Raw genomic sequence first — 13,076 nt, 5'->3', positions numbered from 1 at the left:
GGGTCAAACAAAAATTCACTGAACAGTGTGTGTGATACATTTCACTGATTACTACTACAATATTGTTAGTTAAACTGTTCAGATGTATTTCACCAAAGATTTCTCAAACCCATACCTCTCAACCATGTGAGTCTGATCTAAGGACAGTCCATCAATTGCGGTGCATTCGGGACACTTGAACTTTTTCCGTGGGGTCACCTAAACAGAAACAAGAGTCCAGTCACACAAACTCTGTACTCACTTCAGCAATTTGTTAAACCTGGGCTGCCTGGGCAGAAGCTGTCTGATCTCATTTCATTAGACGTATAGACCCAGCATCCGCCCGGTGAAGGGAAAAGAAAGAGAGAACCTGGAGGGAGGAGAGCAGGTGTAGATAAGTGTGGAACCGAGGGTTTGACAGAATGGAATGGACGTTTTCTGGTGAACTTAAGGAAAACATGCCGGGTGGAGGGTGTCGGTGAGTGACAGCCAGATAAGGGAGGCAAAGGTTGGTCCCTCCACCTTGGCGGAGGCGATATAATGAAGAAGGTGGGAGGCAGTGATTGCAGAAGGGTGAGAGCTGATCAGACACAGAAATGTTTGAGGCTGCAGCCTCCCCCAACAAGACCAAACCACCGAGTCTGTAGATGTACCTTTATAGGGGCTTTGCCTGTTATGTTAGCCACCAGAAAGTTCATTGCAATATCTTCACAGTTCATGTGGGCGTCCACCCAGTTCTTGATGTCTCCTGGCATCTTGTATGTGTACAAATAGTTAAAGTACTGAAACAGATAAAAACACTTTTAGTAGGAGTCCTTCAACGTGATTTTTAAAAGAAACTTCTGACAATGTTCACCTTATGGTAGAAAGCGGCTCCAGTTAAAACCATGGAAACCTCGTTTGTCCACTCAGACTCGTACTTCCACTTCCCCATTTCATGATCCCAGAGGTGCAGGCGGCCTGGGTAGCCCACCAGCCTGTCAGGAAACTCCCGCCACACCTGGAGGAAATAAACGGACAGGAGAAGGATTGTCTGGCGCGTTCAGCTTCAATGAAGCACTCATGTTGGAAGACGAATGATGCAGAGGCTGTCTGAGATCTGAGAACGGACGATCTCGACTTAAACTACCATCCATCTCCGTCTTCCCTTTTATCTCGGGGCCAAAAATAACAGCTGAATGTCAACTACCTGGACGCTGTGTAACAAAACAAAACGCTCGGGGCAGAGAATAAGCCTTCATGCTGAACATAATCTCTTGAAAATATTACCAGCAGGAGCTGTGCTTCACATTAAACGCATCATCACCAATCAAAGAACGTCTACTGTTCTGCCTGTAATTCCATGTAATTAACCCTAAACTGAGACCATTTTGTAAAATGACTGCTAAATGGATTCAGGTGAGTGCTGTGCAACGTTAGGTTGAGCAGGTGATGTGTGCATGGAAAGCATCAGCTGCAGGCCTGTCTATCTGCAGCCCACATCAAACACACTCAGCAGGAAGTCACCTCTGACAGGAATTCTCCTCCGTCACTCCAAACTCTGCCGTCAACTTGAAGGGGATTTATTGGGTTTTCTTCAGTTGGCTTCTGTAGAGTGCATTTCTCACCTCATAGCCAAACTGCAGTTCATCAGACGTTAGCATGATGATGTCGTCATCGATGGCGAGCACAGCTTCGGTTTCGATTTCATCGTAGGGGAAGAAGCGGTTACTCAGCTTGTTCTCTTTAGTTCGCACCACTTTGAGAGGGACGCTGACCTTTGGCCAAAGAGATTCTGACGAAAACATAAAAGTAAAAGCACATTTTCAGTTTGACATAAAGACACAGTTATAAGAAAAGATTATTTTTCAGAACCTTATCAAAAAACGCCTAAAGCCATGTAGACGCATTCTTGAACAAACGTTTAGCCCATGGTGTTCACATTGGACAAGCAGGGAGGGGCTTCTTCTCCTTTTCCTTTTTCCACTGTTTACTAGAAAATGTCCGTCAGCAAATTGGAAGAGGTTTGGAGCAAAAGGCTTCTTCTTTCACAGCTCTAATTCCAATATATAAAAACACTTGGTGTCATTAAATTCTGTCCGGACGCAAACCACATTTATTAATCAATTTTCAAATGGCTGGCACTTCTATGAATTAAATAAAACAAAGACGGCATCCATACGTCACTACCAAATCCAAGTCCCTGATTGGTCAAAGTTGAACTTTCACTAGTGTTCAATGGCCAGGCGCTTTGTAAAGAGCATGAATGTGAGAGGTTTGTATGTGGAAGCCTGAAACATGCATTCATTGACTAGAGTGGTGTAAACGCAGCTTCAGAATTAAAAATCCACTTGATTTGTCAGACTTAAGAACAATGTCACCTTCAAATAAGCCAAAGGGGACTGTTAAAATGAAGAAACACAAACCATTTTTAAAAATAAATCCGTCCATATCAGTGTCAGAAGAAGTTTACAGATCTTTGCTCTAACCACAAACAGAGATTTCAAAACCATAAGTGGCGTTGGAAAATGCCGCCCCGAGAGTCAAAACTTCACCCGCCAGGCTCACATTGTTACCCAAACCTCAAGCACGTGCAAATCTAACCACACCATGATTCTTCATGAGGAAGATCACCAGAGCCTTTTTTCTCTGGGGAGCTTTTCAAAGATCTTGGGCAGTGTCCATGGCACGAACCACAGCAGAGATCACAAAGAATGTGTCTCCACATTAATACAGAGACTGGGGGCTGGCAGCTCAAAAAAGGAGCTGCAGGTCCTCCTAATCACATCTGAGGTTTACTGGCAAAAAGCTATTGTCAGGAAAAATGCTAATATAGATCCCAATTCTCCCCCGCACTCACTCAACCATGCTGCTGTCACTGCAACTCTTTGAAAACGGTGTATAGACAATTGGCTAGACATCTATCTACTTAGTGTTAAAAGTAGAGCAGAAAGATAATAGAAGGTTTTTTTTAAGAACAACAAAACTCTAAAATAAAAATAAAAAATAAATAAAAAATAAGAAGCCCCTCCCTCTTTGTCCAGTGGGAACACCATGGGTTAAAAGTTCTTAGATGCTCATCAAATGCCCAGTGTGTACACAGCCTCAAGAGAGCTTCATACAGACTATTAGACATTTTTTTGCCATATTATTCTTAAAAAACTAAAACTCTTAGTAAAATGTTCAAATTAAAAAGCTTAAGAGTATAGAAAGAATCAGCAGGAACTACATGTTCAGTTTAGACACAAGTTTAGCAGTTTTTATTTTCCGTTTAGGATGTTAAGAGAAAAGTTTGCATATAACAGTTTGTATCAAGATCAATTGCTTAAATGAAATAAAAGTTTAAATTGGAGTAAAACAGCAGCAAATTCAGCTAATACCTCAATAAATGAGCTACCTGAAGCCAAAGCTTCAACCATAATATTATTTTCTATGGTAACAGTTGTTTGTGGGGTGATATTGTTTTTTTTTGTGACAGAAAAAGCTTAAATCGATCCAACTTTTTGTGCTACACTCACCTTCAGGAGGACTCTTGTTCTGGTTGTTCCACACCACCAACAGCTTAGCCAAGCTCGGCACCTTGGAGATTTCCGTGATGACCCTGAAGAGACTCTCCACCCGATCGTAGGTCAGCACCACTGCTGTGAAGCCCGGAGCTCGTGGAGGAATAAGTGGCAAGAACAGTGGGCTGTTCACACTGGACCACTTCTGCACAGAAAAAAAAAAAAAAACAAACAGAACACGCTGGTTAGACCAGAAACATCTCATGATCCACGTCAACTGATGTGATTGTTAAATTGCGTTATCATCAGATGTCCAAAAAATGTTTTGATTGATCCTCATTTTTCTGTATAATGCCAATCTACAAAAGTACCAAACAAACTAAAGGCACCAACACAGAAAAACAATGAATTTCTGGTTGTTATAAGACATAAAATGATCATGTCAAGCAGGAGAAATGCAACAGAAATGGAGAGGAGTTTTAAAAAAATGGCCTGTAGGTACATTTAGTTTAGGTATACACTAAATGGACATATATATAAATACTTCATACTAACTTTTAAAAGAAAGAAAAAAAGAAATTAGAAAAACTTCCGCTGCTGCCTACTGTGGGAACAAAAAACTTACTCATTAGAAAAAAGAAAAGTTTTATGTTTTTCCTTTGTAAGATATTATCCGTCTTTGGAGAAACTTTCCTGGAGGTTTTAAAAAAGTTCCACTACTCAAAGACATTCACTCAAACAGGTTCCAAAAAACGGCAAATTTATAAAAACTATAAAGCAGCGGGTTTCTTAAAGCACGAATAAAGTCCGTTTCTTCTCTTCTCTGGTGGCCACAGAGTGATTATGTGGCTCCTTACACGGCATCGACGCACGTCTGCCGACAGAAACACAGCCACTGCTTTTTTACACATCAGTCACTCCACCACCAATAAAAATTTACTTTACTGGCAAGTGGAAACTTTCCTGTGGTCGTTGTCACATTGTCATTGGAAAAGAGGTGGAAATAATTAAAGTAAGAAGCATAAAAACGGGAGTAGGGCGTGCTGAGACCACTTAAGCCATTTGTCAAACAGAATAAATGAGATGAAAAGGGAGCCGCAGGTCTGCACATCCCCAAAGATCTTAAGGAGTATCTCTCTTTTTAACATTTTATACGTGCACTCAAAAGAAGGACTTTTATTTAAGGTTTTTGAACTGATGAAGCAGTTAACTCATCCTAAAAACCTTCAAAAGGACAGAAAGCTAACTTTTTTTTTTGCACAGAAGACGACTTACAGCTCGTTCCAGTGTAGCCACACTCACACTGACAAATAAAATGCAAAAGTTTGCAGTTTGGACAGTTTTTCTAGAGCTTTTTTTCATAACAAAAAAACTCACACAGATGATTCCATTTGGGTCAATCTGGAGTTTAGAAGTTAAAGGGATTTTGACGAGGGGATGCTGGTAGTTCAAACTATCTGACTAGCAGACAGCAGATTTTTTTTTTTTTTTACTTTTAAAGTTGTTTAAGGTCCTAAAACAGATCATTACAACTGATATTATATCCAAATACATGTTATAATCACTTGTAGTTACTTGAAGATGGTTTAGTAATTTCAAAGCTTTACTACAAGAGTATTGCTATCACTAAAATACTAAGTTTGTAAATGAGAAACTGTTGTCAATTGATCCTCCATTAAAATGAAATAAACTAAACAACAATTGGTGATTTAAACCTAAAAGTCTGAGTTAGTATGTGTATAAATGTGCTCCAAGCACACATAAACAAAAACCAGTTTGTCTCAATCTGAAGCCCCCTCCTCTACGAAGGCTTCTGCAGCCCTGAACAATGTGCTTCCAATTACCACCTTAAAGACTTACGGAGGAGAGGCGGAAAAAAAATGTCTGCCTGATTTATTTAGTGCTGTGTGCGAGCTCTTTTCACCATCCATTCACCAAATTGATTGAGGAAGAAAGAAAACAACAAAACGTTAGTTCGTTTGGGGCAGGAGCGGCCAAAGGTCTGCAGCCCGACACAATTAAGATCCTCAGAGTCTGGTCAAACTTAAAGACTATGGTGATGCTGATAGATTGGACCCTTAATAGCACATTTTATACTAGTAATGTCAAGTTTGATTATAGAAGACACGTTAAAAGTTAAAGCAATCAATTATAATGGAAAATAACTTTCAAAAAAACATCAAAAGAGCTACACAGTTCCACCCACACATCCTCATGGTGACTTCCAGCTCACTAATTGCAGCATTTAGTGGAGCTATAACGCAATAGCTGTAGAAATTTGATGGCTAGAAGGGATTATTATGCAGCTACACACATGGTGACATTCGCACGCCTCGTTCCCAGGCGTAGTTTGAAGGGATCTCCGGATCAAACCGGGTCTGATTAACAACTCCTGAGAGATGACTGTCGAGCCAACATGTCTGCAGCCGCGGATTCCCACAGCCAGAGCCGAGCTGGATCCAGACACCCATCCTTCTTCGCCATACGGAGCGCTCCACAAGACGCAATGACGATAACAAGAAGGAACTTATTTTTCCCCACAACCAAGGGAGGTTGTTAGTGCAGAAGTGCTGACACAAACTGGCTGCCTCGGAGAGATCTGGGTGTGCACCAAATCATGACGTGCCGCCTTCAGATGAAGAGTTTTCTACTGTTTCTCTGCTATAGAAGCTTTGATCCACAGGGAGCAGAGAAGTAAGAAACAGTTTGATGTGGTAGAGCACAAGAGATGGCATTAAATTACGCTGATCTAATCTTGACATTAGCATTTGAAGAATCAAAAACAGCAACAAAAAAACTGATGGAGGCTGAAAGATGAAAAACAACAAGACATGTCACGTACCACCACAGGTGGATTGTTCCACTGCTCGTAAGTGCGTGCTGCGTAAGGATAAATGCGATCATTGATAATCTGCAGCGTCGTCAAACCAACAGCCTTCATGGAGCTAAAGTAGGCATCCCAGAACCAGCGTGCCTGAAGACAAAAGAGAAGACGCGCTTCAAACGGTGTGCACAAATCAAAACTGAAGTAGAAGAAAACTCAGGTTAATTGAAATAAACAAATGTAATCAAACAAACTGATTTAGTAGCAGATCCTTCAGTTATTGTCTGATTATATAAACATATTTCCATATAACCATTTGTTCTGTGTGCATTTGTTGTGTTTAAGAATACCTTTTAATACTTTTGTCACATCAAAGTAAATACTAGTAAACAAACAATCATATGTCTTTCTTAAATATTGCAGCATTCAATGTTGTGTTTTTCCCCACATTTTTTTCAATTAAAAGGACAAATACAGTTCGGACAAAAGTACACTTAAAAAAAAAATTGTTAGGTATCTTCCTGTTCCTTAACAGATCTTCTGGAGTCCTATGAAAGCTCTTTGGTCTGTCTTTGCTTAACTTTAACAGATGATTGTTTAAATAACAGACTTCATAGTGGCTGAACTCTAAAGGCATATATTAAAGAGATCACACTTGATGCTGGGCCTCTAAAAATTCAGATTTTCTTCAAAAGGTGAGATTGAAATAGAGAAAAAAAATCTATAACAAGTGATGAAGCTTCATAGAAACCCCCAAGCTACTGTTAACTACTCCAAACTTAATTTTTTAAAGAATTTTGGAGAATGTTTCACTTTTTTATGTGGAAAAAAACATGTAACTATATTTTCCAGACCCAAAAAGAAAAAAAAATAATAGAAAATAAAATAAAATCCCAGCAGCACTCATTTCCAAAAACAGGGGTGAAGAGAATCTAAAAGGACGTTCCCATCTCAGGGGTCTATAAATCAACAAGTGATGAAAGTTTCTTTTCCGACCGGGAGGAGGCAGAAAGAACATTTAGCTGGCCCCAGGGCTCATGCAGCCACCCTCCACCCTCTTCCAGCGCCTGCAGGAATTTTTATGAGGAGAGAAGAACAGACATCACTGCAAGAAAAAAGAAACCATCACTTTGGCTTCCATATGCAGCATATGTGCCATGAACCAGGCGGTGCTTGGTCTGCTGCCGCAGAAGAAAATTGTGGAATATTTACTATGTATATTGTAACTTAAGCTATAAGTTAACCATAACGGATTGAGCCATTACACCTGCATGTCATTGGATAAAACAATCTGTTGAAACCCATCAGTGTTTTGCTTATTTTCTATTTAAAACATACTCAATTACATTTTTTTTTATAACTGTTGCCATAAAATGTCAAAATAATGAATTAAATAAAGCTTGGTTCACATAAATCTATATTGAAATGTTAGAAAAAGTTAATAATAAAATGTATTTGGACAAAATCCAACCAGTAAAGAGCTGAACACAGAATCAGGTAATTATTAGTTTTTGTGATGTAACCAATGACAAACCGTTTTATTAATTACTCATTACTCTACAGTCCAGATCCACCATGTTTTCACTTTATTATTGATCACCAGCATTTTAAAAATAACCATAGGAATGTGGGACTCCAATCTTCCATATTTTGCTCAGTATTTTAACCTTCACGTTTACATTTAAAATACTTGGGTGTAAGGCTGGCACACAGGAAACCTGAGTTTCAATGAGCTTCATACAGTGTGGGTCCTTAGGAAAGACCCTTCATGATACGGCCTGAGAATGTAGCCACAGGGGTATTTAATCTGGTGCCCCCGGATTAAATACAGGGTTGTGTCAGGAAAGGCATCCGGCAAAAAAAATGAAACTATTTCAAAACACTCAGACGGGATGTGTCAAAAGGTGAACAACAACAACGTTATACATCCAGGTAAATGAACCAAATAAAAAGAGATGCTGGAAGAAAACTAAACATTTCAAACAGACTAAACACGCTCATCTATAAAACAGTTATTTAATATACTAACTAAAATGCAGAAGCGATACACTGGGAACTAAAGCATTGGCTGCTGAGCCCCCTGCTGGAAATATTCATAAAATACACAAGTTTAACATAATGAAAGAAGAAATCCAAGCTAAAAGTTTTTTGTTGGAGCATATAGCTATTGGAAAATAACAGTCTTAATGTCAAAAACAATTTGATTTACACTGTGTTTTAAAATTCATGCATTTGATTTTATTAATTAATAAGATAAAATGCATGTTAGATGATAAGTCAATGGTAGTTCCTGCTTACAACAATGTATGACTAAAGAGGCATTCACTGTATTTACTCAAAGTATTTATCTTAATTTCCACAAATTTGTACAATCTGAAAAAATGTAAACCATAAAATATTAGAATCTTTTATGTTTTGATCAGCCATGACAGAACATATAGGGGTGTAAAATTTCTCTTGTCCTGATTTCTTTTTGTTTGAACACTCATCCCACTTCAATGCTTCTGAACTCATTCAAATGTTAGGAAATGTAATAAGAAAATATAAACGATTCAGTTTACAATACACAGTTTAAGACAGAAGAAAAAAACAGAAAACACCCAATCAGGATGGGTGACACTTTTTTATATTACAATTTAACTATGTTACAGCCTTTTACTGTCGGGTGATGTAAGATTATAAGATAATCAGGTTGATTCATTCTATTCAAAGTCCATCCCACTAAACCATAATGATAACAGTATCAGATAAATACTATCTTGATCGTTGCTAGCAGTCCACACTTACCAAAAACTGAAACCTAATTGGCATAGTGAAGGGTTCAAGGCTTTTTTGTAACTGAATTCAGTTTTTCTTTGGCTTGAAATGTTTGATCAGTAGAAATGATGACTACTCTTATGACTTATTTCTGCTTTATGTTGAAGCTAATTGTATTTAAACTAGAAACTGTGGCTTTACCTGTCTCTGCATTTCTTCAACTTGTCTGTGTGGAATGCTCTTCAGTATGGTGTACATCTCTGACAGCTTCTCCTCTGGAATGACCACAGAAGCTCTGGAAGGATGTAAAGGACGAAAACATCAAAATAGCTAAGTGGAAATTAAAAAAATAAATATTTTTTGAAATAGTTGTTCTTGTTTTGTAAGACCCAAGCAAACCTTTTCCAGTCGAGCACTTCAGAAAACGGCAGAATATAGGAGTCAGCTAAAATAACTGGGACACATCCAGCCTGAAGCACATCACTCAGGGTCGCCTGACCCAGACGTGCTCCTCGCAAGACAACGCAGAAAGAAGATTCCTGTGGAAAAACGGTGTTCAGGAGGTTAAGTGTAGAATAAATTAAATCAATTCAAAAACTCTACATTACAAAGTAAGATGAAAGCTGACTGTAAAGTCACTAAAACTGATTATAAAACACAAACTCTTTTCAGTAATGCTGCTGAGCCTCACACCTGCAGAATCTGTGGGTAGTCGTACACCTGGCCTTTGTAGCATCGCTTTCGTGCAGAGGCAGCACCTTGGGACAGATTACTGCACTTATCCAGGAGAAGAAGAGCTTCTCCGTTTTCCTCCTTTAGCCGCTCCAGTTCGGCGCGATATTCTCGATGAATTGCCGTTTGAGAAGACAAAATAAAGTAACGTCGCGGCCTGCGAAGACAAGAAGCATTAAAATAATTATTGTTTCATAAAACTAATGAGGAAAACCACATTATTAGTTGCCTTACAAAGTGAAATAACTTGAATTCACTTAAAGACAGCCATACAGCAAATACTGTAGACAAGTTATATGATATTGAAATTATGGAGAAAGACAGCAATTACTGTGCTGTATTTGCTCACCCAGGTTGTTTCTCGGGCAGCTCAACATCTGCAGACAGAGGGCTGTAAACTGGGATGCTGATATCATAACCCTGCCTGTAGGTCCATGTAGAGAAACCGCCTCCAGCTAAAAGGGCTCTGAAACAAACACAACTGGATTTATTTGAACGTTTCCATCGGGAGGTTTCCAGTTAAAATTTAGTTTCACTTTTGACTACAAAGACATAGTGTAGTATAACCCGATATTTTGTTTGGATGCTGTAAAAGCTAAAAGGAAGAAGAAACATCAGAAAAAACATCGGACTCTGGTGAAGCTCTGAGCAAAATGGAGAAGAAGAGGCATTCAGCTATGCCATATGTAAATATGTTTTATCAAAGCTAGGGTGTATGTTTGTATGTGGGACATTATAAAAAAATAGCTTCCCTGACTGGCCACTTCTTACACAGAGACCTCAGTTCAGCTAGGGAAGTACAGAGCACACAGAGAGATGATTTATATAGTGCTTAATTCGTAGCAACAAAAACTGTTGAGAAATTCCCATTTGTATGAAACTGCAGATCTTTCTTGAGACTGGCAGGAGTGGAAGGCTACTAGCATGTTAGCCCTAAACCACAGACTAAGTTCATTGCTGTATTGATGTTTTTGAAAAAGTCTCATAATTTCTTTAGTAATTCAGGTTCTGACTTTGGTCTTTGTGTTTATAAGCACAGCCCAAAAAAGAAAGCCTTTACCTTAAAAAACACTGTCAGTAAAATACCATCAGACGGTTAAACCCTTGTATCCATCCCTGTAAACACTTTCAAACTGAGAGATGAATTTACAATTTGTCTCTGTTACAATCGATACTGCTTTCAACTATAGCACAGCTTTTGTGTAAAAAAAAAAGAAAAAAAAACTTCTGTAATGAAATTTCACTTTCCTTAATAACTTGACCAGGCACATTTTTTTTAATCCTTATGAGTATTAAAAATGAGAATAAATCTGGTAAACCACACTGATTTTTTTGAATAAAATATTATTAGCTGCTACAGTAAAAAAATTAGTTACACTAATTATAGAGTCGCAAAATTAGAATCCTTTTTATCATTGCAAATATTGGCACAATAAAATTGAATTGGCAGCAATCATTGTGACAGCTTAAAAACAAAATAAATACAATTATGTATTTGTTAAAAGAAAAGTGCTATAATGAAAATTTTCTTTAGCAGTTCAAAAATACAAATATAGAATATGTGTGTGCTGTAAGATAAGAAAAAAATGTACATGTAATGATTCTTGCCTTTACACACTATGTTTGCACCATATTGTCAACAAAAAAGGGTAAGAACTATTTTAGAGTCATGCTGTGTTTGGAGACTGCAGAGCAAAGGGAGACAAAAAAAAATTGATGAGTGTGATGTACCTGTCTCTTGGAACATCCAAGGCAGTGTTGTAGTCAGGGGGGCCTCCAGGTAACATGTTGAAAAGGAGGTGGTTCATCCCTTTGTCCCATCTGATAAAAGCAAAACCCGCTTAGAGCTGGAAAGAACTTAAAATTCTTGCCGAGAGAGTTAAAAAGAAGACAGGAGATTTGTTTGATCTAGGTGAGGTTGTATTAACGGATTATAAAATCTAAGTCTTTTTTGCCAAATATAGATTGATCTGTCCAAACAATAAAATTAACATATATGGCAAACTAAAAATGTATTTCTATGAGTCAGTATTTATCCAGAAAACCCTGAATCCTTGCATTCATGTGGATAAAACATTAGCAGCTACAAACTAAACTATTAAACAAAATTAAGCCTGTGTAAATTGAAATGACTTGCCTGGGTAACATTGCCAGAGCTTGAGCCGTTTCCCTGATCCGCAGGGAGTTCTGATTCAGCACATCAATCGAGGGAATGAAAAGACAAGCCCTGGTAACATCATCAGTGTAAAAGTCACTGTCTGAGATTGCACTGAGCAGGTCGTTGTATTCACGTGACAGCCCTGTGCTGCTAATGGGTACCCCGAGCTCATCTGCAAACCTCTGTAGAGGGTAGATATACACCTGCAAAGCATTTTAATAATATATCAGTGTCAACAACATACATATTTTTTGTTTAGAAAGCTGTGGAGATCAGCAGCTACCTTGATTCTGTTCTTCGGATTGTAGCCACATCTGTACACATCAAAGCAGGTGTGCATTCGGCAGCTGAGGTCCCCCCTCTCGGGTATGGGACTGGATACAGGAAGCCGGATAAGAGGTGCGTCGTGGATGCTGCGCTTATCAAGTGTCCAGTCCGCTGTGGACTCAATGGAGTGCGGCCAAAACTGAAACATCCCGGTGGCGATCAGTCCAAGTAGCACCACGGAGAAAAGGGTGATGTAGTAAATGCGATGCTTGATTTTCATCCGTGGGATCAAAGCAGGACCCCGAGAGTTGTATTTCCCAGAGGTATACATGGCTGACACCTATGTTTGTCCAGCCGCTGAGAAAATGAACAAATACATATGATTGAAAATAAGTATATAGATCGTCTGCTGACTATACAGGAAAGCTAACCAAGCTAATGCGTCGTAAACAGTTACACCGGTGTAAGCTAAAAACATTCACCAGATATAATATCGTTGCGACAAATTTGAACAAAATACACAAACATGAAAAAAATAAATGTTCAAGAATTTCCAGCTCGAAAACATAAATAATTCTCATTTGTCATTTCTTGTTAGGAGGTGCTAACGTAAACTAGCAGCTGTGCCATTTACTATCTTTTCCGCAGAAAGTGTTCGACTATAAACCATAAAATGTAAACAGATAATAAAACTAAAAGTTGTCTTACATACCCAGATATTATTGGCTAACGCCCGTCTACTGCAAAATCATAGCTACAAATTACATATCTGGCTACATTTAGGAAAAAAACAAATCTGATCTTAGCGTCACTAGCATTAAACGGGAAGTAGTTCAGTGATTTCCGGAAGTTGCTTTTCTTTTTACTCGAGCATAGA

General features: G+C 38.6%; 1 protein-coding gene across 1 annotated transcript in view; it reads right to left on the bottom strand.

The window, feature by feature from the left end:
- Positions 1–13,076, bottom strand: part of ext2 (exostosin glycosyltransferase 2) — a 14,079-nt gene extending 1,003 nt beyond the window's left edge. Inside the window, exons 1-14 of the mRNA XM_024295796.1 lie at positions 12,912–13,076; positions 12,216–12,556; positions 11,912–12,135; positions 11,506–11,595; positions 10,124–10,240; positions 9,736–9,931; positions 9,442–9,581; positions 9,244–9,337; positions 6,304–6,435; positions 3,477–3,666; positions 1,587–1,753; positions 836–979; positions 633–761; positions 116–198 (exon numbers count right to left, since the gene is read on the bottom strand). Coding sequence (XP_024151564.1) covers positions 116–198; positions 633–761; positions 836–979; positions 1,587–1,753; positions 3,477–3,666; positions 6,304–6,435; positions 9,244–9,337; positions 9,442–9,581; positions 9,736–9,931; positions 10,124–10,240; positions 11,506–11,595; positions 11,912–12,135; positions 12,216–12,530 — 2,021 coding nt within the window. The 5' untranslated portion in view covers positions 12,531–12,556; positions 12,912–13,076. The remainder of the gene's footprint in view (positions 1–115; positions 199–632; positions 762–835; positions 980–1,586; positions 1,754–3,476; positions 3,667–6,303; positions 6,436–9,243; positions 9,338–9,441; positions 9,582–9,735; positions 9,932–10,123; positions 10,241–11,505; positions 11,596–11,911; positions 12,136–12,215; positions 12,557–12,911) is intronic.

This window comes from Oryzias melastigma, linkage group LG3 (genome assembly GCF_002922805.2).
Source record: "Oryzias melastigma strain HK-1 linkage group LG3, ASM292280v2, whole genome shotgun sequence".
NCBI lineage: Eukaryota > Metazoa > Chordata > Actinopteri > Beloniformes > Adrianichthyidae > Oryzias > Oryzias melastigma.
This window is presented reverse-complemented; position numbering and strand designations above follow the sequence as displayed.